This window comes from Amblyraja radiata, chromosome X (assembly GCF_010909765.2).
Source record: "Amblyraja radiata isolate CabotCenter1 chromosome X, sAmbRad1.1.pri, whole genome shotgun sequence".
NCBI lineage: Eukaryota > Metazoa > Chordata > Chondrichthyes > Rajiformes > Rajidae > Amblyraja > Amblyraja radiata.
Window position 1 is genome coordinate 5,301,457 of NC_045999.1, and position 25,685 is coordinate 5,327,141.

The following is a 25,685-nucleotide window of genomic DNA, read 5'->3' on the forward strand; positions in this document are numbered from 1 at the left end:
TACATTCAACGAAATGGCAAATTAAGTCAAGTCACTAATTTTCTTATACCATCAATCTAGCATCAGGCTCCATCTTATTCCTACCTGCGTAGATGGTCCTGACAAATGTGTCTGGAGCTTTAATTTCAATGATATCGGAGATGGCAGCGACATCAAGCTTTGCAGCTATTCTCGGCAAAAGATTCTGCAGACAAATGGAAAGCCACAAATAAACTATTTTCTACAAAGTTTGAATGTTTACATATTTTTTTTAAAGAGGTAATACCAATTCTTATTTTCACGTTGCTTTATATTCAGCTACTGTTATTGGATTCACCCGCATTATAATTCCCCAGGAATCAAGGAAAATGTCGAATACATCAGTGTTAGATCGGAGAAGGTTACAACAAAGCAAACAGAGGTAAAAATGTAATCAGGGCGACAGTTAGACTGGTCGGAGAATTGGCAAGGGAGAGGGATGGAGAGAGAGGGAAAGCAAGGGTTACTTGAAGTTAGAGAAGTCAATATTCATAAGCTGCCCAAGTGAAATACCCACTGCTAGTAAGCCGTTTTAAATTATCCCTTTCACTTTCCATAGCTGCTCTTTGAAACTCTAAAGAAGGGTTGGTGTATGAACATCCAAATGATACCACAAACATTTGATATTTTTATTTACATTAACTATATCCACAAAAGATCTTTTTTTTCCCTGATGGTCATTTGTTTTGTTTTTTAAATAATCCTCAGAGAAAGTATGTTCTGTTCCCCTTCACTTCTACGTGTTAAAGTAGGAATGTCAGTCTAAAGGCGCCAAATAGTTGGTAAAGTCAGATGGTTACAATCTTACTGGGAATCACAGAAAATAGTAGAATTCAACCCAGAGAAAAGAGCAGAACTAATTAAATAAAACAGAACTTAAGATATAAAATGTACTGTTTAATGCACAGTAATTCAATTGAGATGCCATTAAACCATTGACCTGACAGCTCCAAAACAATATGAAGGATTGCAAGGGAAGCTGCAGGAAGTGTTATTGCAATTTGGGTCTCTGTTGAAGGGCTAGAGAGCATTATCAACCACTTACAACATTAAACTTCTCGTCAAAGCGCAAGTGGACACTTTCCAGCAGATTCAGTTTCAAATATTTTCAGAATCACAATGAAACTCCAACAAGGTTGCTATTTGGACCATCTCCCCTGTGCTAGCTGTTCGATAGAACTCCATAAATAATCCTATTCCTCTGCTCTTTACCTTTTGTCCTTTTTTATTCCACCCTTTCAGGCATTACATAAACGGCTCTCTTGAAAGTCTCTATTGAATCCACTTCGATCACCCTCTCAAGCTGTGCATTCCGAATCACTTATAAATCATGTTAATCAAATTCAAACCTGGTGTCCTATTTAACTCTGTAATGGGCACAAGGCACTGGGTGAAACTTACCTTCCCAAAGGCAGAGGCCCCAGCACATATGTGTGTGAATTTAAACTGTTTGTGTGATGCCAGGACCAGTGGTGTCAGTTCCTCTGTCAACGATAGAGAAAAGGAAACATTAAGGATAGAAATGAAGTGTCTGAAAACATCCATATTAGTCCAAAGAATAATATTGAACCCCAGGGTACATAAATCACCAAGTGAAACATGAAATTAGAAGCTTGCACATGCCTGTACATCTTCAATGTCCTTGGTTTGACCACTTTTAAAACAAGACTGAAAACTTTTATGTTTACTTTAGCTTTCAGCTAAATCTTAACTACATTGCACTTTTAACTTTTGCACTTTTTATAATGCATTTTTAATTTTGCTTTTCTTTTCTTTTAGTTCTTCTATTTTATTTCATTTTATTATTTCATTTATTGTATGACATGTTTTTATGTGAAGCACTTTGAGTCTGCCTCGTGTATGAAATGTGCTATATAAATAAAGTTGCCTTGCCTTGCCTTGCCTTGGTTCCTATCCCTTTACCGATTGCTGTTATAAGGGTATCCCCATATACCTACTCGGGTCTTGGTGGAGAGATTTATTACTTACATCCACAGCATGTGTTATCGCTAGTTTGTTTTTAATTATGTCACTTAACATCCCATGATAAATGTTAGGGACAGTGTTTGAAGCTATAAAAACACATGTTAGTCATAGAGTTAGAGTAAAAATAGTTAAGAGCACAAGAAAGCAGCAGAATGACAAATGCCCTCTCAGAGCAACAATAGCGAAAGGCCAATTATAATAGACTGCAAAAATAAACCTCTTGCCTCGGGCTCTTCAAGAATAACTCGTTTAAAATCTACTACCTGTAGCATTATTTTAGTGCTTAAACACCACCACCTACAACTTCAACAATAGCTTACCGCAGAGAACATCAGCCTAGTCAGATCAAAATTTAAACAAAAACAGGAGGCGAGGGAAGAGATCGCTGGAACTACAGTGTCCTCAATAATGTTTGGGACAAAAACCCATCATTTGTTTATTTGCCTCTCTACTCCACAATTTGAGATTTGTAATAGAAAAAAAAAATCACATGTGGTTTAAGTGCACATTGTCAGATTTAAATAAAGGCCATTTTTATACATTTTGGTTTCACCATGCAGAAATTACAGCAGTCTTTATACATAGTCCCCCCCCCCCCCCCCCCCCCCCATTTCAAGACACCATAATGTTTGGGACACAGCAATGTCATGTAAATGAAAGTAGTCATGTTTAGTATTTTGTTGCATATCCTTTGCATGCAATGACTGCTTGAAGTCTGTGATTCATGGACATCACCAGTTGCTGGGTGTCTTCTCTGGTAGGGTGATATCAGTGTGATAGTGAAATGGGCTGAAACATGGCAGTTGGAGTTTACTCCAAATAAATACGAGGTGATGCACTCTGCAATTGCAATTCATTGTGTCCACACCGATCCATACTAACCCTAATTTACGTACTTGCCCGCTGGCCTTGTGTGACATTTCATGTACTCATTTCAATACTTATTAAAATGTCAATTAAACCTACACTAAGTGACAAAATGAGGACCTGGTGCAGAGGTACAGGAAAATATGGAGACGAGGGATGAGATTGCTCTTCTGAGAAATAGCATGGACCTAATTAACAAAATGACCTCCCTCTGTGTCCCAGTGAGTAAGTAAATCAAACTTGCCCACCTGGTAGCAAACCTTTGAATATGTCGTTCTGTGCCACTAATATCTTCTTCACTCCTTGCACTTTACTGACTTCTTTCACCACCTGCAAGAATTAAGTCATCAATAGCTTTGAACAAATCTCACAGAAATATTGACCACACGAGAGGCAGCCAAGAAAAATCTCTGCGTTATATCAACTGCATCACTAAAGTGCAGAAACAGGCTCCATTTTACCACCTAACCTTTTTTTTTTAATATAGTCAAAGACCTTTGGTTCAGTGCCAGTTTTCATTGAGGCACCATGAAATGTTTTATTAAACATGCAATATAAAATGCATTTAGCAGTGAAGGTTAAGAAAGCCCTACAGACATGTGCGTACAATACCACAATGATTTTGAATCAGAAATTTCTTTAACAATTCCCAGGAATGGCAAACACCTCTTACCTTGCTGCAATCTGTTCCAGCGACCAAGCAGGTTACATCTCCGCCCAGCTGTTTAGCAGCTGTAATGGCATTGAGGGTAATTGGAGTCAATTTCTTATTATCATGTTCTGCGAGAACAAGGGTGCTCTGAAGTCGTCGCAGATAGCAAATCTACAAAAGACAATAATCTATTACAAATGTGCTAGCGGCAAAACCAACATTGATCACCTATTCCTAAATACTCTTAAGATAAAGGTGAGTCACCTTCTTGAATTTCCACACTACATTTAGGTACAGTTCTAGATGTTTGACTACACGATGAAGGAATGTAATACAGGCCAAGACTTTAGACTTTTAGACTTTAGAGATAGAGCGTGAAAACGGGCCCTTCGGCCCATCGAGTCCACGCCAACCAGTAATCACCACATACTATCCTACACACTAGGGACAATTTAAAATTTGCAGACGCCAATTACAAACCTGCACATCTTCGGAGTGTGGGAGGAAACCGGAGCATCCGGAGAAAACACAGTCACAGGAAAAACTCCACACAGACAGCACCTGTAGTCAGGATTGAACCCAGGTCTGTCTCTGGCACTGTAAGGCAGCAGCTCTACCGCTGCGCCACAGTGCTGCCCCAAGTCTGGATGATTTGTGACTAAGAGGCAACCTCAATTAATGGTAACCGCATGCGCCTCCTGTACATCCTCCAGCTTGCGAGAGATTGTAGACCTCAGAGTTCCTGCACTGTGATGTGCAGTTGATGCTCAATGCTGCCATTTTATGATTATTACTGTGCACCCCAACTTCTGACATGATCAAAGACATTCATGAATGTCAAGAGTCTGAAGAAGGGGTTTCGGCCCGAAACATTGCCTTTTTCCTTCGCTCCATAGCTGCTGCTGCACCCGCTGAGATTCCCTAGCACTTTTGTCTACCTTCGATTTTCCAGCATCTGCAGTTCCTTCTTAAACACATTCATGAATCAACCGGGGTTGTTTGCAAACAGTACATTGCTTCTGCAAAAGCTCTGGGGCTGAAATAACGAACCTCCAACGGCCACAAACACTTTAATGAATCCACGCTAAGAGGTGATTTCCCTTTTATTTCAATTGACGTTAACGTGACGGGTAACCAAACTTGGTCAATGCTGCTTTGATATCACTCCTTTCAAACCTCTGGAATAAGGCCTTTCAGTGCATAGTATAATTTGACAGAATAGCGTATAAACAACACTTTGCACTATATCTTGCACATGTGGCAATAATAAACCAGTACCAAATACCAATACCTGTACCAAGGTTGGTACAAAGGTTGGAATGACGTCTGGGTTCAGTGGTCACAGTGAAATTATCAGTTTCTCAAAAGCTGAGGTTTGAAGATGTTAGTGTATTTTCCATTAAAAATGCAATTAAAAAAGTATAATTTTTTGTAAGTGAAAAATATTGGTCAGGACACTACAAAAAGAACCTTCCACACTCATCAAAATAGTGCTATGGAATATTTTCCATCTATTTTGAATGACCTGTGCGACATCCTATACAAATTGCAGGTATTCAAGGTCAGAATATGAGTAAACGTTAGCTCTCATTGTCAACATCAAGTTTCAGATGTTGTTGAGACAGTATTTTATGGCATTGCCCACACAAAGTTCTGGTACTGTTAATCCACAAGAACATTCAGGATAAATGATTAATGTTCATTCTGAATCATTACTGCAGTCGGGAAATATGTGTAATTAATTACTTCAGTGTTTCCCGATAATTAACTAATGAGCAATCCTTCCCAAATCAAAGACTGTGTACAATTACCCCACGACATTCAATTGTGCAAACAGAACTGCAAGTCAAATTTCACCCGATACAGCGACAACAGTTCAAATGATTGTGGGGCTCCGCAGCTCATTATTATCAGACTACAGCACACAAAAGAATGTTGCCAGGACCCGAGGGTCTGAGCTATAGGGAGAGGTTGAGAAGGCTGGGACTCTATTCCTTGGAGCATAGGAGGATGAGGGGAGATCTTGTAGAGGTGTATAAAATCATGAGAGGAACAGGTCGGGTAGATGCGCAGAGTCTTTTGCCTAGAGTAGGTTTAAGGTAAAGGCCAATTAACCTCCAAACCTGTACGTTTTTGGCCTGTGGGGGAAAACCGAAGATCTCGGAGAAAACCCACGCAAGATACGGAGAGAACATACAAACTCCGTGCAGACAAGCACCCATTGTCTGGATCGAACTCGTGCCTCTGGCGCTATAAAGGCAGCAGCTCTACCACTGTGCACCCTTTGGGTTGACAGTAAAGCAGCTATGGGAAGATGGGTGACAGAGAGGAGGGGATAGCAGGGTAGCTTACAAAATTGCAGCAGCTTTCAATATGGTTTATGATGTCACTCACAAAATAACAGCAAGTTCATTCAACTCTGTTTTCAGAACATGCCATGTCATTATTTAACAAGCGATCCCTAGACTTCCAGCCGAGGACCAAAAATAATGTTCCACTTTACTCATGTTACATGAACAAAAAAAAGGGTTATCTCATATTTACATCGATGCCAATAATTATAAAAAGTATAAACTCTGATCAATTACATGACCCCCCGTTTTATTCAGTGCAACTGGTTTACAATTGTGCCATTTGTTTTTCTTCGAACGCATCTGCCCTTGGGAACATTGACATGTCACCAGACAAGGCTTGCCATTTTGATTTGATGGTCTTAAATCCTAGCAGCAGAATTGGGCTATTCGGCCCAACAAATCTGCTCCACCATTCAATCATGGCTGATCTATCTTTCCCTCTCTACCCCATTCTCCTGCCTTCGCCCCGTAACCCAAGACAACAGTACTAATCAAGAATCTGTCAATCTCTGCCTTAAAAATATGCATTGACTTGGCCTTCACTTCCATCTGTGGCAATGAATTCCACAGATTCACCACCCTCTGACTAAAGAAATTCCATCTCACCTTTCTAAAGGTACATCCTTTTATTCTGAGGCTATGGCTTCTGGTCCTAGACTCTCCCACTAGTGGAAACATCCCCTCCACATCCACTCTACCCAGGTCTTTTACTATTCCGTGTTTCAATAAATATCCCCCCCGATCCTTTGAAACTCCAGTGTGTACAGGCTCAGTGCCTTCAATTTTTCACACAGAGAGTGGGGAATCTCTGGAATTCTCTGCCACAGAAGGTAGTACTCTGCCACAAATATAGCCAGTTCGTTGGCTATATTTAAGAGGGAGTTAGATGTGGCCCTTGTGGCTAAAGGGATCAGGGGGTATGGAGAGAAGGCAGGTACAGGATACTGAGTTGGATGATCAGCCATGATCATATTGAATGGCGGTGCAGGCTCGAAGGGCCGAATGGCCTACTCCTGCACCTATTTTCTATGTTCTATGTTTCTAATAGTAAAGATGAGGGATTGAGGGCCTGGAAAACTGACGTCATTGAAGAGACGAAGGGTGTGTGAAAATGTCTTGGACATAGGTTGGGAGGGATTGGGGGGGGGGGGGGGGGGGGGAGAGAGATAGAATGGAGTCGAGGAATGTGAATGACAGGAGCAGGCAGAAACAATGGGTGTGCCAGGGCAGTTCCGTTTATGGATTTTAGTCTGTGAAACGATGGCCTGGTGCTCATCTTGAGGTGTCATGCTCCAAGGAGTCTGAAGAAGGGTCTTAATCAAAAACATCACCCCATTCCTTCTCCCCTGAGATGCACACTGTCCCGCTGAGTTGCTCGAGTATTTTGCATCTATCTACAGTCTAAATAGGAAGCAGGCTAGACTATTGTTATGGAGAAATGTTTAAGAAGGAACTGCAGATGCTGGAAAATCAAAGGTAGACAAAAGCGCTGGAGAAACTCAGCGGGTGCAGCAGCATCTATGGAGTGAAGGAAATAGGCAGCATCAGACAGGACCCTTCTCCTGAAGAAGGGGTTCAGCCCAAAACGTTGCCTATTTCCTTCGCTCCATAGATGCTGCTGCACCCGCTGAGTTTCTCCAGCGCTTTTGTCTACCTATTGTTATGGAGACACATGAAACGGATTCAGGGACAGTTTCTTCCCAGCTGTTACCAAGGACCCTTCTTCAGACCGCAACTTCCCTCCACAGATGCTGCCTGACCCTCTGTCTATCTTTACAGAGAGAGGATCACACCATGACCTCCAGCAGCAAGTTCTGGCCCAAAATGTCATCTATATATATATATTCCCTCCACAGATGCTGCCTGACCCAGTCTATTTTTTAACGAGTGTTACACCATACCCACAACAGCCAGTCCTGGCCCATAATGTAGTCGAGATATTCCCCTCCACACAGATGCTGCTTATCTTTTGACAACATGTCCTCCAGCAGCCAGTCCTGGCCCACACAATATCTATATATTTCTATTTAAATTTCAATTAAAAACCTTTATTGGCATGATAAAAAAACATTGTTATATTGCCAAAGTATAAAACATGACATACATATTTGAAATGCATAAGTATAAATACAAGTATACAGTGCATATATATATTTCCCTCCACACAGATGCTGCTTATCCTTTGACAACATATCCTCCAGCAGCCAGTCCTGGCCCACACAATATCTATATATATTTCCCTCCACCCCGATGCTGCTGTTGAATGAGGGTCAGACCATGACCTTCAGCACAGCCCTGCTGGAGTCAGGACCATTGCAATGCGCTCGGTGTGAAATAGGTTCGGGGAGCCGCGCTCTCCCGCTCGCTCCGGCTGCATTGGTGCCGGGCGCCGGGCGCTGGGCCGCGGAGTTGGCCCCGAGTCCGGGCCGCACTCACCAGAGCTGAGGCTGAGGCTGCAGGAGGGCCCGGGCCCGGGCGCCGGGGCAACGCTCGCCACATCACGTCCCTCCGCTCCGCCGCCGCACGTCTCGCGAGAGGCCGGGCCTGGGAACCGCAGAGCGCACTGATTGGCGGCTCTGTGCCCCGCCCCCATCCTCCACCTCGCAGCCCCGCCCCCCCATCCAGCAGCCCCGCCCCTATCCAGCAGCCCCGCCCCCATCCTCCACCTCTCATCCCAGCCCCCCCATCCAGCAGTCCCGCCCCCATCCCCGCAGCCCCGCCCCCATCCTCCACCTCGCAGCCCCGCCCCCCCATCCAGCAGCCCCGCCCCTATCCAACAGCCCCGCCCCATCCTCCACCTCTCAGCCCCGCCCCCATCCTCCACCTCGCAGCCCCGCCCCCATCCAACAGCCCCGCCCCCATCCAGCAGCCCCGCCCCCATCCTCCACCTCTCAGCCCCGCCCCCATCCTCCACCTCGCAGCCCCGCCCCCATCCAACAGCCCCGCCCCCCCATCCAGCAGCCCCGCCCTCATCCCCGCAGCCCCGCCCCCATCCTCCACCTCGCAGCCCCGCCCCCCCATCCAGCAGCCCCGCCCCCATCCAACAGCCCCGCCCCCATCCTCCACCTCGCAGCCCCGCCCCCATCCAGCAGTCCCGCCCCCATTCAGCAGCCCCGCCCCCATCCAGCAGTCCCGCCCCCATTCAGCAGCCCCGCCCTCATCCCCGCAGCCCCGCCCCCATCCAGCAGCCCCGCCCCCATCCCCGCAGCCCCGCCCCCATCCTCCACCTCGCAGCCCCGCCCCCCCATCCAGCAGCCCCGCCCCCATCCTCCACCTCGTAGCCCCGCCCCCCATCCAGCAGCCCCGCCCCATCATCCGCAGCCCCGCCCACCTGGTGCAGGCCAGGAGATGTGCAGGGTCCAGGGCAACGGTGCACACCTGGTGCATACATGGAGACGTTCACGGTCCTGGATGGCAGTGCACAGCTGGAGTGGTGCATACCTGGTGCACACCTGGTGCATGATCCAGGGCAACAGTTCATACCTGGTGCACATCTGGTGCATATTTGGAAATGTGTACGATCCAGGGAAGCGGTGCACACCTGGTGCATACCTGGAGATGTGCACTGTCCAGGGTAGCGTTGCACACCTGGCCTGAAGAAGGGTCTCGACCCAAAAGGTCACCTATTCCTTCTCTCCAGAGATGCTGCCTGTTCTGCTAAATTACTCCAGCTTTTTGTGTCTATCTTCGGTTTAATCCAGCATCTGCAGTGCCTTCTTACGCACCTGGTGTATACCTGGATAGGGTAGTGGTAGTGTTGCACACCTGCGATGTGCATAACTAGCAATGTGCGCATCTGGTGCATACCTGGAGATATACACATCTGAGGCATACCTGGAGATGTGCACGGCTGGAGAGTTGCATACCTGTAGTGGTGCATGGCCATGGGTAGTGGTGCCCTGCTGGAGATGGGCACGGTCCCGGGGTAACGAGGCACAGCTAGAGTGGTGCACACCTGGTGCATACCTGGGGATGTGTATGGTCCCAGTGAACATCTAGACTGGAGTGCCTTCTTACACACCTGGAGTGTGCATGGTCCGGATTAGCGGTGCACAACTGGACAGGTGCACACCTGGAGAAGTGCACGGTCAAGGATAGCCTGGCACACCTGGAGTGGTGCATACCTGGACTGATGCACCTGGATTGGTACATGGCCCGAAGTGGCGGTGCACACCAGGAGTTGCGCTCACCAAGAAAATGCACGGCACAGAGGGCAGTGGTGCACACCTGGAGACGTGCACGATCCGGGAAAGCCTGCACATCTGGAGTGGTGCATAGCTCGAACGGTGCATGGTCCGAGTTAGCAGTACACATCCACAGATCATGCCTGACCTGCCGAGTTCCTCCAGCACTTTGTGTTTTACTCACTCTCGGACATGATTCAAATTGGATATTTTTAATGTATGCTTTGATCTATTAGTCCATTATTTAAAAGAATAGAAGAAATGAAATGCACAAGACTCAATTCATTTGCATCTCACAGTTGAGGATGTCATTCCCAAGTTGTAAACCAACCACATAAATGTGTCTCTTTTCTCCCTCTGCCTTTTGCCAGACATGCACCCACAGAGAGATAGGACATGGGAACTCAACTTGAAGGTTAGCTTGCAACAACGATCGTAGATACGGGTTTTGTAATAATTTGTCAGAGGAGTTTCAATAGAACACATCGGGACACTAGGTTTAATTTAGAAGTGCTAAATGATTCGCCCCTGAGCATTGATGTGATCAGCGCTAGATGTATGGTAATTTAGAACTCAACGTTTCTGGAGCTGTACAAGCAGTCCTTGATGTGATACCACATCGTCCTTGAAAAGATGTCCACGGAATAGCTCAGCGCACTTACCTACATGTAAACATGTAATCAACCTCCCTTCGATTGACTCCACCTACACTTCACCCAGCCTCGACAAGACCACTAGCCTAATCAAGGATGAGTCTCACCCCGGTCACTCTCTCTTCTCCCATCAGGCAAGAGGTACACAAGTTTGAAAACACACACCTCCAGATTCAGAGATAATTTCTGGCCACCAGTTAACAGGCAACTGAACCATCCTACCATCTAGAGAGCAGTCCTGACCTCCCATCTACCACATTGGAGACCTTCAAACTATCATGAATTGGATTTTAGACACAAAATATGCTGCCTGTCCTGCTGAGTTGCCTATTTCCTTCGCTCCATTCATGCTGCTGCACCCACAGGCAGCATCTCTAGACAGAAGGAATGGGTGAAGTTTTGAGTCGAGATCCTCCTTCAGCCTGAACTTGAGGCTGAGTTACTCCAGCATTCTGTGTCTATCTTGCATCTGCAGTTCCTCCCTACAAATTAATCAGATTTTACTGGACTTTACCTTGCGCTAAACATAAAACCCTTTAAGTCAAGTCAAGTCAAGTTCATTCGTCACATACACTTACGAGATGTGCAGTGAAATGAAAAGTGGCAATGCTCGCGGACTTTGTGCAAAAAGACCAATGAACAAACAACCAAACAGAATCACATATTCTTTACATATTAAATATTGTGGGCGGATGGGAAAAAACAGCAATTTAAAAAAAAGCAGTATCTTGTATGTCCTTTATCCTGTATCTGTACACTGTGGACTGCTTGACTGTAATCATGTGTATAATCTTTTTGAAGACTGGATAGCACGCAACAAAAAAGCTTTTCACAGTATGAAGAAGGGTTTCGGCCCGAAACGTTGCCTATTTCCTTCGCTCCATAGATGCTGCTGCACCCGCTGAGTTTCTCCAGCATTTTTGTGTACCTTCGATTTTCCAGCATCTGCAGTTCCTTCTTAAACAGCTTTTCACAGTACCTTGGTACACGTGACAATAATAAACTAATCTGAACTAATTTGCCAATCAATGCAATACGGCAATTGGAAACTTTACCAGCTTCAATCCCCAACTATACGTGCAATTTAGGACATGTTGAGCGGTTGGAAGTTTCTTAGAAATTACAGTATAAGAATTTCTGGACAACATTCCGAAATAGCACTACCGAAAGCCACCTGGATCCCTTCACTCATTAGGAAAGACTTGATATACTATCCAACTTATCATACACCTGTCTTTTCTTCCAGCAGGCTTTGAAAGTCCTCGTTTGTACCAACCTAGTTAAAATGTCTTGATTTATTCCATCTGCTCCGTCTATGTTCAACTTTAGCTGTGTTTGCACTATGGCCCTTCACCTGGACTTTTTGAGTCGAATACCTTTTTTTTTAAATTAAGCCTCACTCATTTTGGTTCAAAAACATAGTCTGTCCTTGTCCATCTCGCGCTCAGAAATAAAACCACACTCACCAAGTGTCAGTGGAAGCAATCAATCATTTTGCTCCCAAAATGTGATTTCTTTTGATGTGTCGCACTCATAAAAAATAAACAAAGCTCCATATGTTTAAATGGATTTGTAAATTGTGTCGATCTAGCTCCTCGTAAATGTCACTCCTAACATTTCCCTGATGTTAACACATTTGAACAAAACCCTGCTCCATATGTTTAAATGCCTTTAGTATCTCTCTCTTTCTGGTCATAAATCCCATGATCCTGACCTTAGCAGTTCTGCTTGCATGAACACAAGGACCTAGATCTAGGATATCCATGATGGGATCCACTGATTCCAAGGAATCTGCAACGTTAGTTGAACTGGGTAAAGATAGAGTGCATAATAGTTTAAGAAGGGACTGCAGATGCTGGAAAATCGATGGTAGACAAAAATGCTGGAGAAACTCAGCGGGTGCAGCAGCATGTATGGAGCGAAGGAAATAGGCAACGTTTCGGGCCAAAACCCTTCTTCGGACTGATGTGAGGGTGAGGGGGTTTGGGGTGGGGGGGGGGGGGGACAGGAAGAAGAAAGGAAGAGGTGAAGCCGTGGGCTGAGGGAGAGCTGAGAAGGGGAGGAGAAAGTAAGGACTACCTGAAATTAGACAAGTCAATGTTCATACCGCTGGGGTGCAGACTGCCCAAGCGAAATATGAGGTGCTGCTCCTCCAATTTACGGTGGGACTCACTCTGGCCATGGAGGAGGCCCAGGACAGAAAGGTCGGATTCGGAATGGGAGGGGGAGTTGAAGTGCTGAGCCACCGGGAGATCAGGTTGGTTATTGCGAACCGAGCGGAGGTGTTGGGTGAAGCGATCGCCAAGCCTACGCTTGGTCTCGCCGATGTAGAGCAGCTGACATCTAGAGCAGCGGATGCAATGGATGAGGTTGGAGGAGGTGCAGGTGAACCTCTGCCGCACCTGGAAAGACTGCATAATAGGTTTAGTTTAGAGATACAGCTTTGAAACAGGCCCTTCGGCCCACTGAACCTATACCGACCACGCACACTAGTTCTAGGTTATCCCATTTCCTCATCCACTAGGGTCAATTTACAGGGGGCCAATTAACCTGCAACTCCCCACGTCTTTGGGATGTGGGGGGGGGGGGAACTGGAGCACCAGTTTAAAATGGAAACCCACGTGGTCACAAAGAGAACATGCAAACTCCACACAGACAGCACCCAAGGTCAGGATCGAACTGGGTCTCTGACGATGACCTACATTTTATATAGAAACTGTTGCAAAGTTCTGGCTAAATGGCACTATAATTCAGAAGCCTATTCCTGTTGAGGAATGTGTAATTCACCACATCAAGCTTAATATTTCCCCATAAACACTGGAAGCTGTGAGTAGCCTCTGTGCCCATGATATGACCACAATGTTATTTTCACTTATTTTTGATAATCAAATATATTAATGGATACTTGAGAACTCCGCTCATGTGAGGGTTATATTACAAAATAATCATAATATTACACAAAGGTGTCTGGTGCTAACCAGGATTAGTATTTACTTATTAAAAGGTATACCTTTATACAAGATCTTACCCTTTGCCAAAGTTTCAATGGAAGGTAACAACCTGGTGAAATTGACTTAAGATCTTGCTGCTTAAAAAATGCAAGGATATAAAAAGTCATACTGTACCTCTAAAAAAAAATTATAGCAGATTAAATCAATTAGTATTTGAAATTTCAAGATCTGGATGATTATTTTTGTAACATTGATCTACTGCAGTGGTTAAAAGGCTGGAATCTCTCTCTCTGTCTCTGTCTCTCTGTCTCTGTGTGTGTGTCTCTCTCTCTGTCTCTCTCTGTCTCTCCCTGTCTCTCTCTGTCTCTCTCTGTCTGTCTCTCTCCCTCTCTCTTTCTCTCCCCTTCCTCTCTCTCTCTCCCCTCCCTCTCTCTCTCTCCTCTCTCTCTCTTTTTCACTCTCCCTCCCCTCCATCTCTCCCCCCTCTTTCTCCTCCTCTCGCCCCCTCTTTCTCTCTCGCACCCCCTCTCTCTCTTTCTCTCCTCCCTCTCCCTCCCCTCACCTCTCTCTCTCTGCACTCTCTCTTGCTCTCTCTCTCCCCCCCCTCTCTCTCTCTTCTCTCTCCCATCCTATCTATCTATCTATCTATCTATCTATCTATCTATCTATCTATCTATCTATCTATCTATCTATCTATCTATCTATCTATCTATCTATCTATCTATCTATCTATCTATCTATCTATCTATCTATCTATCTATCTATCTATCTATCTATCTATCTATCTATCTATCTATCTATCTTCCCGGAATCATTTGTCGTTTTGCAAAGACAACTGTAGAATCCTTACTGGGAACATTAGTCCACATGTAAGTATTTCTAAGGCACTTTCAATAGCGAGCAATTCAAACAATATTTTGTATATCTAGCAACCTTAAACTGTTGCAATTATCCCGAGTCAGTTTCAAGGCGATTTCCCTGACGATGATTGGAATGAAAGATTCGTTTAGCTTGAAAGCAGCGAGCATCAAGTTGAAAGATGTTTGCAATCTTGCAACGTTGTCTTTTCGTCTTCATCTTTGGTTTCCGTGCCCAGGCCCCGCGCAACAATGAAAATAATTCAGCTGTAGAGGTCAAAGAGGGGGGGGGGGGGGGGGGGGGGGGGGGGGGGAGCTTGGGACAGATCGCAAAGACCATTTTTTTCAAGAAGGTTACCTAATAAAACTGTTCTCCAGCGTGGAGTCGTGCAGGAAATGGCATTGTTAAATAAAGAGGATTTACAACGCGGCCGTTTTAGGAACTCGTGTTCAAGAAGGAACTGTGCAGATGCTGGAAAATCGAAGGTACACAAAAATGCTGAAGAAACTCAGCGGGTGCAGCAGCATCTATGGAGCGAAGAAAATAGGTAACGTTTCGGGCCGAAACCCTTCTTCAGACTGCCGTTATAACTAGAGCTAGAACTGAGGTTAAAATAATATTGGAAGGGTTGGAATAGTGAAGAGCTTGTAGCAAGGAACTGCAGATGGTGGAATGATAGTATGCTTAAATCAGTAGTATTGTTGCTTAAAACATCCGCTGAATATATCCAGCACCCTCATTTCAGATTAAACCTCAACGTTGTCTCTCTCTCTCCACAGATGCTGCCTAACATCCTGAGAATTCCTACCATTCTGTCTATATTTCTGATTGTTGGCATCCGGTAACAGCTGGCCTCTTTTAATAATATGATGTCCCTTACCAACAAACTCCTGCGTATAAAAACAAACTTCTAACCGCTGATGGAAACATAGGAAAAGAATTGTGCAGGAGTAGGCCGTTCGGCCCTTCGAGCCAGCGCCGCCAGTCATGGCCTGTTTCCGTGCTGTAATTGTTATATGGTTATAATATGATCAGGGCTGGTCATTCAAAATCAGTAGGTAGACAAACGTGCTGGAGAAACTCAGCGGGTGAGGCAGCATCTATGGAGCGAAGGATATAGGCAACGTTTCGGGGACGAAACGTTGCCTATATCCTTCGCTCCATAGATGCTGCCTCACCCTCTGAGTTTCTCCAGCACTTTTGTCTACCTTCGATTTTCCAGCATCTGGAGTTCCTTCTTGAACATCCAAAAATCAGTACCCTGTTCCTGCTTTTCCCCCATATCCCTAAGAGCTAAATCTAAATGCCCCTGTCCCACTTAGGAAACCTGAACGGAAACCTCTGGAGACTTTGCGCCCCGCCCAAGGTTTCCGTGTGGTTCCCGGAGGTTCCAGGAGGTTTTTGTCAGTCTCTCTACCTGCTTCCACTACCTGCAACCTCCGGGAACCGCACGGAAACCTTGGGTGGGGCGCAAAGTCTCCAGATGTCTCCGTTCAGGTTTCCTAAGTGGGACAGGGGCATAACTCTCTCTTGAACTCTTTTCGATGAGAAAATCATGTTTTTACACAGAGAGTGGTGAATCTGTGTAATTCTCTGCCACAGAAGGTAGTTGAGGCCAGTTCATTGGCTATATTTAAGAGGGAGTTAGATGCGGCCCTTGTGGCTAAAGGGATCAGGGGGTATGGAGAGAAGGCGGGGATGGGATACTAAGTTGGATGATCATAATAATAATAATAATAATAATAATAATAATAATAATAATAATAATAATAATAATAATAATAATAATAATAATAATAATAATAATAATAATAATAATAAATTTTATTTATGGGCGCCTTTCAAGAGTCTCAAGGACACCTTACAAAAATTTAGCAAGTAGAGGAAAAACATGTAAGGGGAATGAAATAAATAGTAGAGACATGACTAGTACACAAATTAAAGACAGAATTCAATTCAAAACACAATATGAGGCAATTCAAGCACAGATGAAAAGGGAGGGGGACGTGGGGCTAAGGATAGGCAGAGGTGAAGAGATCAGCCATGATCATATTGAATGGCGGTGCAGGCTCGAAGGCCAGAATGGCCTACTCCTGCACCTATTTTCTATGTTTCTATGTTTCTTCATTAAAAATATTATTTTTTTCTTTATTAAACTCGTTTTGTATCATCCCCGGACCACGCCAATGTGCTTCATGTGCAGCGAGGCGCCGCTGACTTGTAGCCACTGCTAACAACTTCGTATTTACCAACTTGACTAAACGTAACCAAAATATTGGAGCAATTCCAAGTTACAATGTGGACGCCACAATGAGACAGCTAATACCGCTGTGTGTGTGTTGCAGCGGTTGGCTGCCCCCTTTCTTGCGCCCACTCGCTGATTAACAGCAATGTGAACTCAGAGCGCAAGTCGGCCGCTTTCAGACACTGTTCAGAGTGAATGCTCTTGCTTTTAAGAGTCGCTTTCGATTACAAGTCTCTGGACTATTGGCGATAAGGCTTAAATAGTGTCGTAAATTACAGGCAGGCACCTTTAAACACAAGAGTTCCCTTGGGCAGAGAGGGAAGGGAAAAAAATCGTTACCAGGTTCAGGGAAAAGTGCATTTGATGGAACAATTTATGGAATGGGTCGTACAAATCACTGCGATAAATGCCCCCCCCCCCCCCGCCCACCCCCAAAAAAATCGTTCAATATCAATGTCCGCGCGTTAAAATATGTCACCTTGATATCTGCTTTGTGATTGCGTATCGGCCAATGTACTCAATTGACAGGACTTTATCTTATCCCACGCGATATCACACACCAAATATCAGACCAAATTACTTGCAAAAGGCTTTCCCTGCCTCCCGGCCAAGCCTGCGAAATAATCTGAGAATGATTCAGACTTCACACCCAGCAGGTCCCAACGACGCGGCTTCAAGTTAGTAGCGTTAAATAGTCAATGTTCCCCATCAAAGGCCAACTAATGGAATCACCTTTTATTTTCAAATCCTACACACAAAATAAAATAGTTCTCCATCAATGTGTTTACTAAAATAATCAAGAGGTTTAAGAATAATACTACTAATAATAATAATACTACTACTAATAATACTACTACTAATAATACTACTAATAATAATACTACTAATAATACTACTACTAATAATAAGACTAATAATAATACGAATACTACTAATAATAATATCAATACTAGTAAGAATAGTAATAATACTAATACTAATACTAATAATAATAACAATACTACTACTAATAATAATAATACCAATACTAATAATAATAATAACAATACTAATAATAATAATGCTAATAATAATACTAATAATAATACCGCTAATAATAATAATACTAATAATAATAATAATAATCATAATACAATTATTAGCCAAGTATTTTGCATTGGTGCTTTGCTCTCAAGGATAAAAACACGGCATACAGTAGACAATTATTTAAGTATAAAACATTATAATTTAAACATGTGAACATATATACCAGAGTAAAAAGAGTCTACAGACTTTTGGCTGTTGAGTAGAGCTACTGCTCGTGGGGGGGAAAGCTGTTTTTATGTATTTAGTGTCTTATGTCTTTAGTTTTGAGGATCAGCACCTTCAGCCCACCAAGTCCACCCCGACCACCGATCACCCGTACACTAGTTCTGTGTTATCCCATTTTCGTATCCGACACATTAGGGGCAGCTTACAGAGGACAATTAACCTACAAACCCGCACATGTTTGGAATGTGTGTGTGTGTGTGTGGTGGGGGGGGGGGGCGGAGCACCCGGCGGAAACCCACGCGGTCACAGGGAGAGCGGTCAAACTCCACACGGACGACACCCGAGGTCAGGATCGAACCCAGTTCTCTGGCGCTGTGAGCTCTACCGCTGCCCCGCCTCAGATTGAGAGGGGGATAGGGGGAAGGGCAGCAGGACCCAGTGGTGTCAGTATTGATGTCCCCTGTTGGAAGGGTGGAGGCCATAGGGACCCTGACCCTGAACATTGACTATCCATGTTCTCCAGAAATGCTGTCTGGCCCGCTGTTACTCTAGCATTTTATGTATTTTTTATTTAATAAAAATAGTTTGTACGTCGTATATGAAGTGCATTGTAAATCAGATGCATTTATATCTGAGACACAAAGATATGCAGAAGCTAGAATATTGATGGAAATACAAAATACTGGAGTAACTCAGCGGGTCAGGCAGCATCTCTGGAGAACATGGATAGGCCATGTTTCGGGTCGAGACGCTTCTGCAGACTGAGAGTCAGGGGAGAGGGAAACCAGCATCTGCAGTCTGAAGAAGGGTTTCGGTCCGAAATGTTGCCTATTTCCTTCGCTTCATATATGCTGCTGCACCCGCTGAGTTTCTCCAGCACTTTTGTGTACCTTCGATTTTCCAGCATCTGCAGTTCCTTCTTAAACACATCTGCAGTTCCTTCCTATTGAAGAAGAACACATAGGCCCGAAACAACTCCTAATCCATTCCCTCCCCAGATGTGTGTGTGTGTGTGTGTGTGTGTGTGTGTGTGTGTGTGTGTGTGTGTGTGTGTGTGTGTGTGTGTGTGTGTGTGTGTGTGTGTGTGTGTGTGTGTGTGTGTGTGTGTGTGTGTGTGTGAGAGTAAGTGTGAATCGGCGTGAGTTAGTGCCAGCGTGCACGCCCGAGAGACGAGAAGGTCTGCCTCGGGGTCTATATTCCCAGTGAGCAGAATTCTTCCAACTTCCGTGGACCCCCAGCTGAACCCAGCTCCAAAATAGATTCCAAATGTGAAACCTGAAACGATGCCACTTGATACAAATCCCCATAAAAAAAAACTTGAGGGAATCCGCAAGCAACGGACAACTCATTTATCTTCAACGAAAGACACTTAAAAAAAATGAATACACGCCCCATTCTTTCTGACCTGTTGATGTATAAATCTCCACATTATTTTGTAAACTGGACGTTAGTTGTTTAGTCTCATTATCAGGGACATTACGAAATGGACTCGCAATGAACGCGATGAAACACTAGTCATTAACTGACGGAAGCCTGCTTTAATTATTGATTTATATGAAATGTACTGCCGATATGCATCCAATATTCATATACATGAAATTAACGGGTCTCCTGAAGAAACGGTCCCGGAACACCCGATTGTGTTTAAGAAGGAACTGCAGATGCTGGAAAATCGAAGGTAGACAAAAATGCTGGAGAAACTCAGCGGGTGCAGCAGCATCTATGGAGCGAAGGAAATAGGCAACGTTTCGGGACGAAACCCAAAGGAAATAGGCAACGTTTCGGGTCGAAACCCAAAGGGTTTCGGGGCGAAACGTTGCCTATTTCCTTCGCTCTTTAGATGCTGCTGCACCCGCTGAGTTTCTCCAGCATTTTTGTGTACCGTCGATTTCCTTCGCTCCATAGATGCTGCTGCACCCGCTGAGTTTCTCCAGCATTTTTGTGTACCGTCGATTTCCTTCGCTCCATAGATGCTGCTGCACCCGCTGAGTTTCTCCAGCATTTTTGTGTACACCCGATTGTGTATTCGGACAGTAATTTATCACGAGACTCAAATTGTAAAGTACCCAGACATTCAGCTGCAAGCCACACGTACTCTTTGTGTGGAAAGGAACTGCAGATGCTGGTTTACACCAAAGATAGACACAACATGCTGGAGTAAACTCAGCGGGACAGGCAGCATCTCTGCAGAGAAGGAATGGGTGACGTTTCGGGTCGAGACCCTTCTTCAAGTTCAATAGAGTTTATTCTCATGTGTCCCTGATAGGACAATGAAACTCTTGTTTTGCTTCAACACAACAGAACATAGTAGGCATTGACATTCTTCAGACCGAAGAAGGAGCTCGATCCGAAACGTCACCCATTCCTTCTCTCCAGAGATGCTGCTGCCTGTCCCGCTGAGTTACTCCAGCAATTTGCGTCTACCTTCGGTGTAAACCAGCATCTGCAGTTCCTTCCTACACTGTCTGCGCTCGCTGCTGTGCTTTCGCGCGGTACAGTGCAGTGCCCAATATCCCAACCTTAATGAACCCAATGTTTAAACGAATTTCAACACAATGCACTCCTTGCATTTGTACCCTCCCTGCACCTTCAGTTACAAACCCATGCAAATGGTTGGCATTGGCGATATTGCATATTTTTTTACATTTCCCCCTATCACCCTAAGTGTATTTCCTACTGGAAAGCAGAATATAGTTGAAGCGGTCGGTTAGATCAAACGAAAGCTGGTTCCGAAATTTCTTTAATTTCGCCCAATGCATTTGATAAAAGGTGTTCTCTACAACTGACCCACTTTTCCAACCCGCTGCAAATCGCCGAGCGCAAAACGATCAGTCCTGTCATATCACTGAACCGACTCAGGGAGCTAAGATATTCTTTAAAAAAAACAGTAATCATCTTTCTTCTGGTTTCTCGATTCACACCCAAATGACCACTGGCCTTCAAGAATGCACGGTGGTGTGTATGTTGTGTGATAGTCGAAATATAATTGTTACAGCGAACTCCCTTTGGTGTCAATGGGTATGTAACCAGTTTAGATCATCATTTTGTTAAATCAACCGAAAGTTCCAATCACATGTTGTATTCAGGAAAGTACAAAAACGAAAGGAAATTACAAATATATATATATATATATATATATTGCAGGGACAGGACTATCGCTATTGGCAAACCCGGGGTGATACTACTGATTGTACATTAGGGAGTAGAACAAGCCTGTTTGGTGCGGGGGGGGGGGGGGGGGGGGCGAATCTGTGGCCGTATTTTCAACATATATCCGCGCATTAGAAAGGGCTTGGGGTGGGAGATTGCAACCTACACGTGGTCCGCCCTGTTTCAACGAATGCAATCAACCTGGCGTGCACACTCAAATAAGATCAAATTGAACAAGTTGTCCTACAACTTTAGGCAGTGCACGCCACACGCAAGAAGAAGATGAAAGGGCATCTGGTGTAAATATATAAGGGCATAGATCCGCATAACAATATTAGTTCTGGTAGGATATTCTGGACAAGCCTTGGCCACATGTTCGCTGTGTTTTATAATAGTGCACCACACTATAACGTTTCATTAGAACTGAGAAAAGTTTAGTTTAATTTAGTTTGGTGTTGGAGCGTGGAAAAGGGCCCTTCGGCCCATCGAGTCCATGCCGACCATCGATCACCCGTTCTCTCTAGTTCTACGTTATACCGCGTTCTCATCCACTCCCTACACTCTGGGGGGGGGGGGGGGGGGGGGGTTAGGGGGGCAATTTACATCCATCAATTAACCTACAAACCCGCACGTCTTTGGGACATGGAAGGAAACCGGAGCACCCGGAGGAAACACACACGGTCACAGGGAGACTGTGCAAACTCCACACAGACACAGCACCCGAGGTCAGGATTGAACCCGGGTCAATCCATGACCTCGGGTGCTGTGGTTTCCTTCCATGTCCCAAAGATTTGAAACGTTAACTTCAATCAGAAGAACAGAACAAACGGCGGAAATTTCCAGCATGGTCGGATTTTATTGCAGATTCTCAACGCTGCCCCGAGTACACACAGAGAGTTATTAAAGTTTCCCAAATCAGGCCAAATGCCATTCCACATCTTATAAGAAACAGTGTCTGTCCTGCCTGCCTAAAGGTTACACTATAGAGGAGACACAAGGAATTGTAGATGCTGGTTAACAAACACACGTGATATTTGACTCAGCACTGAAATTTGACAAACAAATCAATGCCGTGGTAAAAGCTAGCTTCTTTCAGCTTCGGATGATAGCTAAAATCAAACAATTCCTCCAGTTTGATGACTTGGAAAAGATCATCCACACATTCATCTCCTCCCGTCTAGATTACTGCAACTCCCTTTACACTGGCATCAGCCAATCTTCCCTGTCCCGCCTGCAACTGGTCCAAAACGCCGCAGCGAGACTCCTGACGGGCACCCGAAAAGGGACCACATCACCCCGATCCTGGCCTCTCCCCACTGGCTCCCTGTGCGGTTCCGTATAAACTTCAAGATACTCCTCCATGTCTACAAAGCCCTCAATGGGCTTGCCCCCACCTACATAAAGAGTCTTCTCACCCACCACTCCACCTCCAGGTCCCTCAGATCGGCCGACTTGGGGCTGCTGAATATCCCGCGGTCTAGGCATAAGCTTAGGGGCGACCTCGCCTTTGCGGTTGCAGCCCCTAGACTGTGGAACATCATCCCCCTTCCCATCAGAACTGCCCCCTCCATCGACTCTTTTAAGTCAAGACTAAAGACTTATCTATACTCCCAAGCCTTTCCTGGCGTCCACTGAGTGAGGGCTACATGTATATATGTATGTAGTTTGTTTTGTTGTGCTATTCTTATAACAAATGTAAAGCACTTTGGCCAACGAGAGTTGTTTTTTAAATGTGCCATATAAATAAATGTGACTTGTGACTTGACGAAAAAACACACACAAAATGCTGGAGTAACTCAGCGGGTCAGGTAGCATCTCTGGAGAACATGGATAGATAGGTGACGTTTCGAGACGGGATACTTCTCCAGAAGGTTACACTAAGTTGTTGGAGAAACGGAGGGAAAGGAATGGAGGGTTATGGTCTGAGTGCAGGTAGATGGGACTAGGGGAAAATAAGTGTTCGGCACGGACTTGAAGGGCCGAGATGGCCTGTTTCGGTGCTGTAATTGTTATATGGTTATAAATAATAAATTTCTCCATTAACGCGTGAATTTCCCTCTCAAGGGTAGACAAAAATGCTGGAGAAACTCAGCGGGTGAGGCAGTATCTATGGAGCGAAGGAAATAGGCAACGTTTCGTCCCGAAACGTTGCCTATTTCCTTCGCTCCATAGATGCTGCCTCGCCCGCTGAGTTTCTCCAGCATTTTTGTCTGCCCACGATTTTCCAGCATCGGCAGTTCCTTCATAAAAAATTCCCCCTCAAACCTTACTTATACTATGTGTGCGTGTGTTTTTACTTTTGAATTAACGTTAATTTCTGAAGACACAGTTCCTGCTGTTTCGTACTGCTCCTGAAAATGTTTGGATGGGTCCCTTACATGGCTTCCCACTCTTGGCATCTTCCACACATGTTCTGACCGTTGCTCTGTGGCTCCATAAACGCTCCCAGCTCTTCACCTTTTCCCGATATTACTCTTATTTATCATGGGGTCACAACTCCACTTAGGTCAACGCCGCCAGATACTCTCCCCACTTCTCATCCTTAAAGTAGCTCTTTCTTCCCAATAACCTTTTCTGGCTTAAGCCCTCCCTTCACCACCTCCAGTTTAAATTCCATTTGGAATATTTTGGAGGACCAAGAAACCAAGAACCAAGAATCCTCTTTATTCGAAAGACTATTACATTCAATTTGATTTCAGGGAAGACGATGAAGAGATATTCTGGTCGCCACGACCACCGGTGGTCCTCTCTCTCAAAGACCGGGGCAGATCTTTCGTATAATTCACTACTTTTAACTGATGGAAATTGAAATGCAAATCCTAACTATGTTTGTTATGCTAAATCTTCTGGCGTAGGGAGGAGGGGGGAGGGGGAGGGGGGGGGGGGGAGCATAAATGTCAAACATAGAAACATAGAATATGGGTGCAGGAGGAGGCCATTCGGCCCTTCGAGCCAGCACCGCCATTCATTGCGATCATGGCTAATCATCCCCAATCAATAATCCGTGCCTGCCTTTTCCACATATCCCTTGATTCCACTAGCCCCTAGAGCTCTAGATACATATTAAGGGTTTCCTTTTCATTTGCATTGTGTTCCCAATAACAAAGCAATGATGCATTCTGTAGATCATCACGTCAGGGCGAATTCTACACGGAGTTACAATAATGTTTTAACAATTGTGGCTGTACTTCCCTCAAATGCGTTGTTGTTGTGTGGTTATATCAACTGACAATCACTGTACCCCCGTCTACACTTCTGAAGAGTACTATCCCGGCAGACCCATTTCCCAAGGATCTTGCAAACAACGGGCCAACTTGCCACACATCCGCTCCGATTTGCCACACCTTGACCCAAAACTTCAACAAATTAGCTTAATTGCTCAAATAAATTGAAACTAAACAGGAAATAAATAGTGTTTAAGAAGGAACTGCAGATGCTGGAAAATCGAAGGTACACAAAAATGCTGGAGAAACTCAGGCGGGTGCAGCAGCATCTATGGAGCGAGGAAATGGGCTATAGGAAATAGGCAACGTTTCGGGCCGAAACCAGAGGGTTTCGGCCCGAAACGTTGCCTATTTCCTTCGCTCCATAGATGCTGCTGCACCCGCTGAGTTTCTCCAGCATTTTTTTGTGTACCTAGGAAATAAATAGTGACAGACAAGGCCAATCTGCAACGCAGTTATTTTCTGCAAATTACATAAACGACTGTACAAATTAAAAAGAACCCGCCAATACTTATAAATGATTAATTATGAAATTATATATTGGAAGTAGAATTGCTCGTTCTGTTTGCTTCAGCAGGCGGCGCTCGAAGACGGTCTGCTAGATCTTCTCTCGGGCACCGTCCGGATTACTTACTGCAGTTTAAAGCTTAAAACAACTTACTATGGTGTATTTTTAAATGGTGTATATTACATTGGTTCTTTTAACAAGGTAGAGCACATGTTACTAGTTATCCTACTTTAACCATAACCAAACGGCCTTGTTGCAAACTTGAAGCAGTCTCGCTTTTCCATCACAACAATCAAGCTGCCGTTTCTCTCTCCCCTTCCCACTTCCAACCCCATAAAAGTGGACGCCATACAGGAGCTGTTGTATTGAAAATTTAAACCTTTTTTTTGGCAGACTGATCCAAATCCCAAGTACCTTCCATCCAGCTCAGCGCGCAGAGCTCTCTGCCATTTCAAAAGCGGTAAATATTTAATATGTTTAGAAGAATAACAGATTTAATAGCACCCCAGTCCGAATAAGAATCGAGCATTATAACCTCTTCGGCTTTGGATATGTAACGGCTAAATAATAACAAGCAATCTAATTGCCAATGTTCTGAATATAAACACGATACACTTTCTCGTCGAAAACGTTTATTTTTGAAGATCTTCCCTTGCAACGAAAGCAGCTGAATTCAAATTAAACTGAGCGAATTTCCAGATTTGTTGCATACAGTAAATGCGAGGTTGTAATCTTATTTTAAATTAATTTAGTTTTATTTTTGCTTCAGAAATTCAAACATCAA

General features: G+C 44.5%; 1 protein-coding gene across 2 annotated transcripts in view; it reads right to left on the minus strand.

The window, feature by feature from the left end:
• Positions 1–25,685, minus strand: part of etfa (electron transfer flavoprotein subunit alpha) — a 63,921-nt gene that overhangs the window by 37,210 nt on the left and 1,026 nt on the right. The window contains exons 1-5 of one of the 2 annotated variants that reach the window (XM_033015146.1): positions 8,314–8,445; positions 3,545–3,694; positions 3,120–3,201; positions 1,420–1,502; positions 85–184 (exon numbers count right to left, since the gene is read on the minus strand). In XM_033015146.1, coding sequence (XP_032871037.1) covers positions 85–184; positions 1,420–1,502; positions 3,120–3,201; positions 3,545–3,694; positions 8,314–8,376 — 478 coding nt within the window. In that variant the 5' untranslated portion in view covers positions 8,377–8,445. Of the gene's footprint in view, positions 1–84; positions 185–1,419; positions 1,503–3,119; positions 3,202–3,544; positions 3,695–8,313; positions 8,446–25,685 lie in introns of those variants that run through there. The other variant, XM_033015148.1, reaches the window with a different exon arrangement.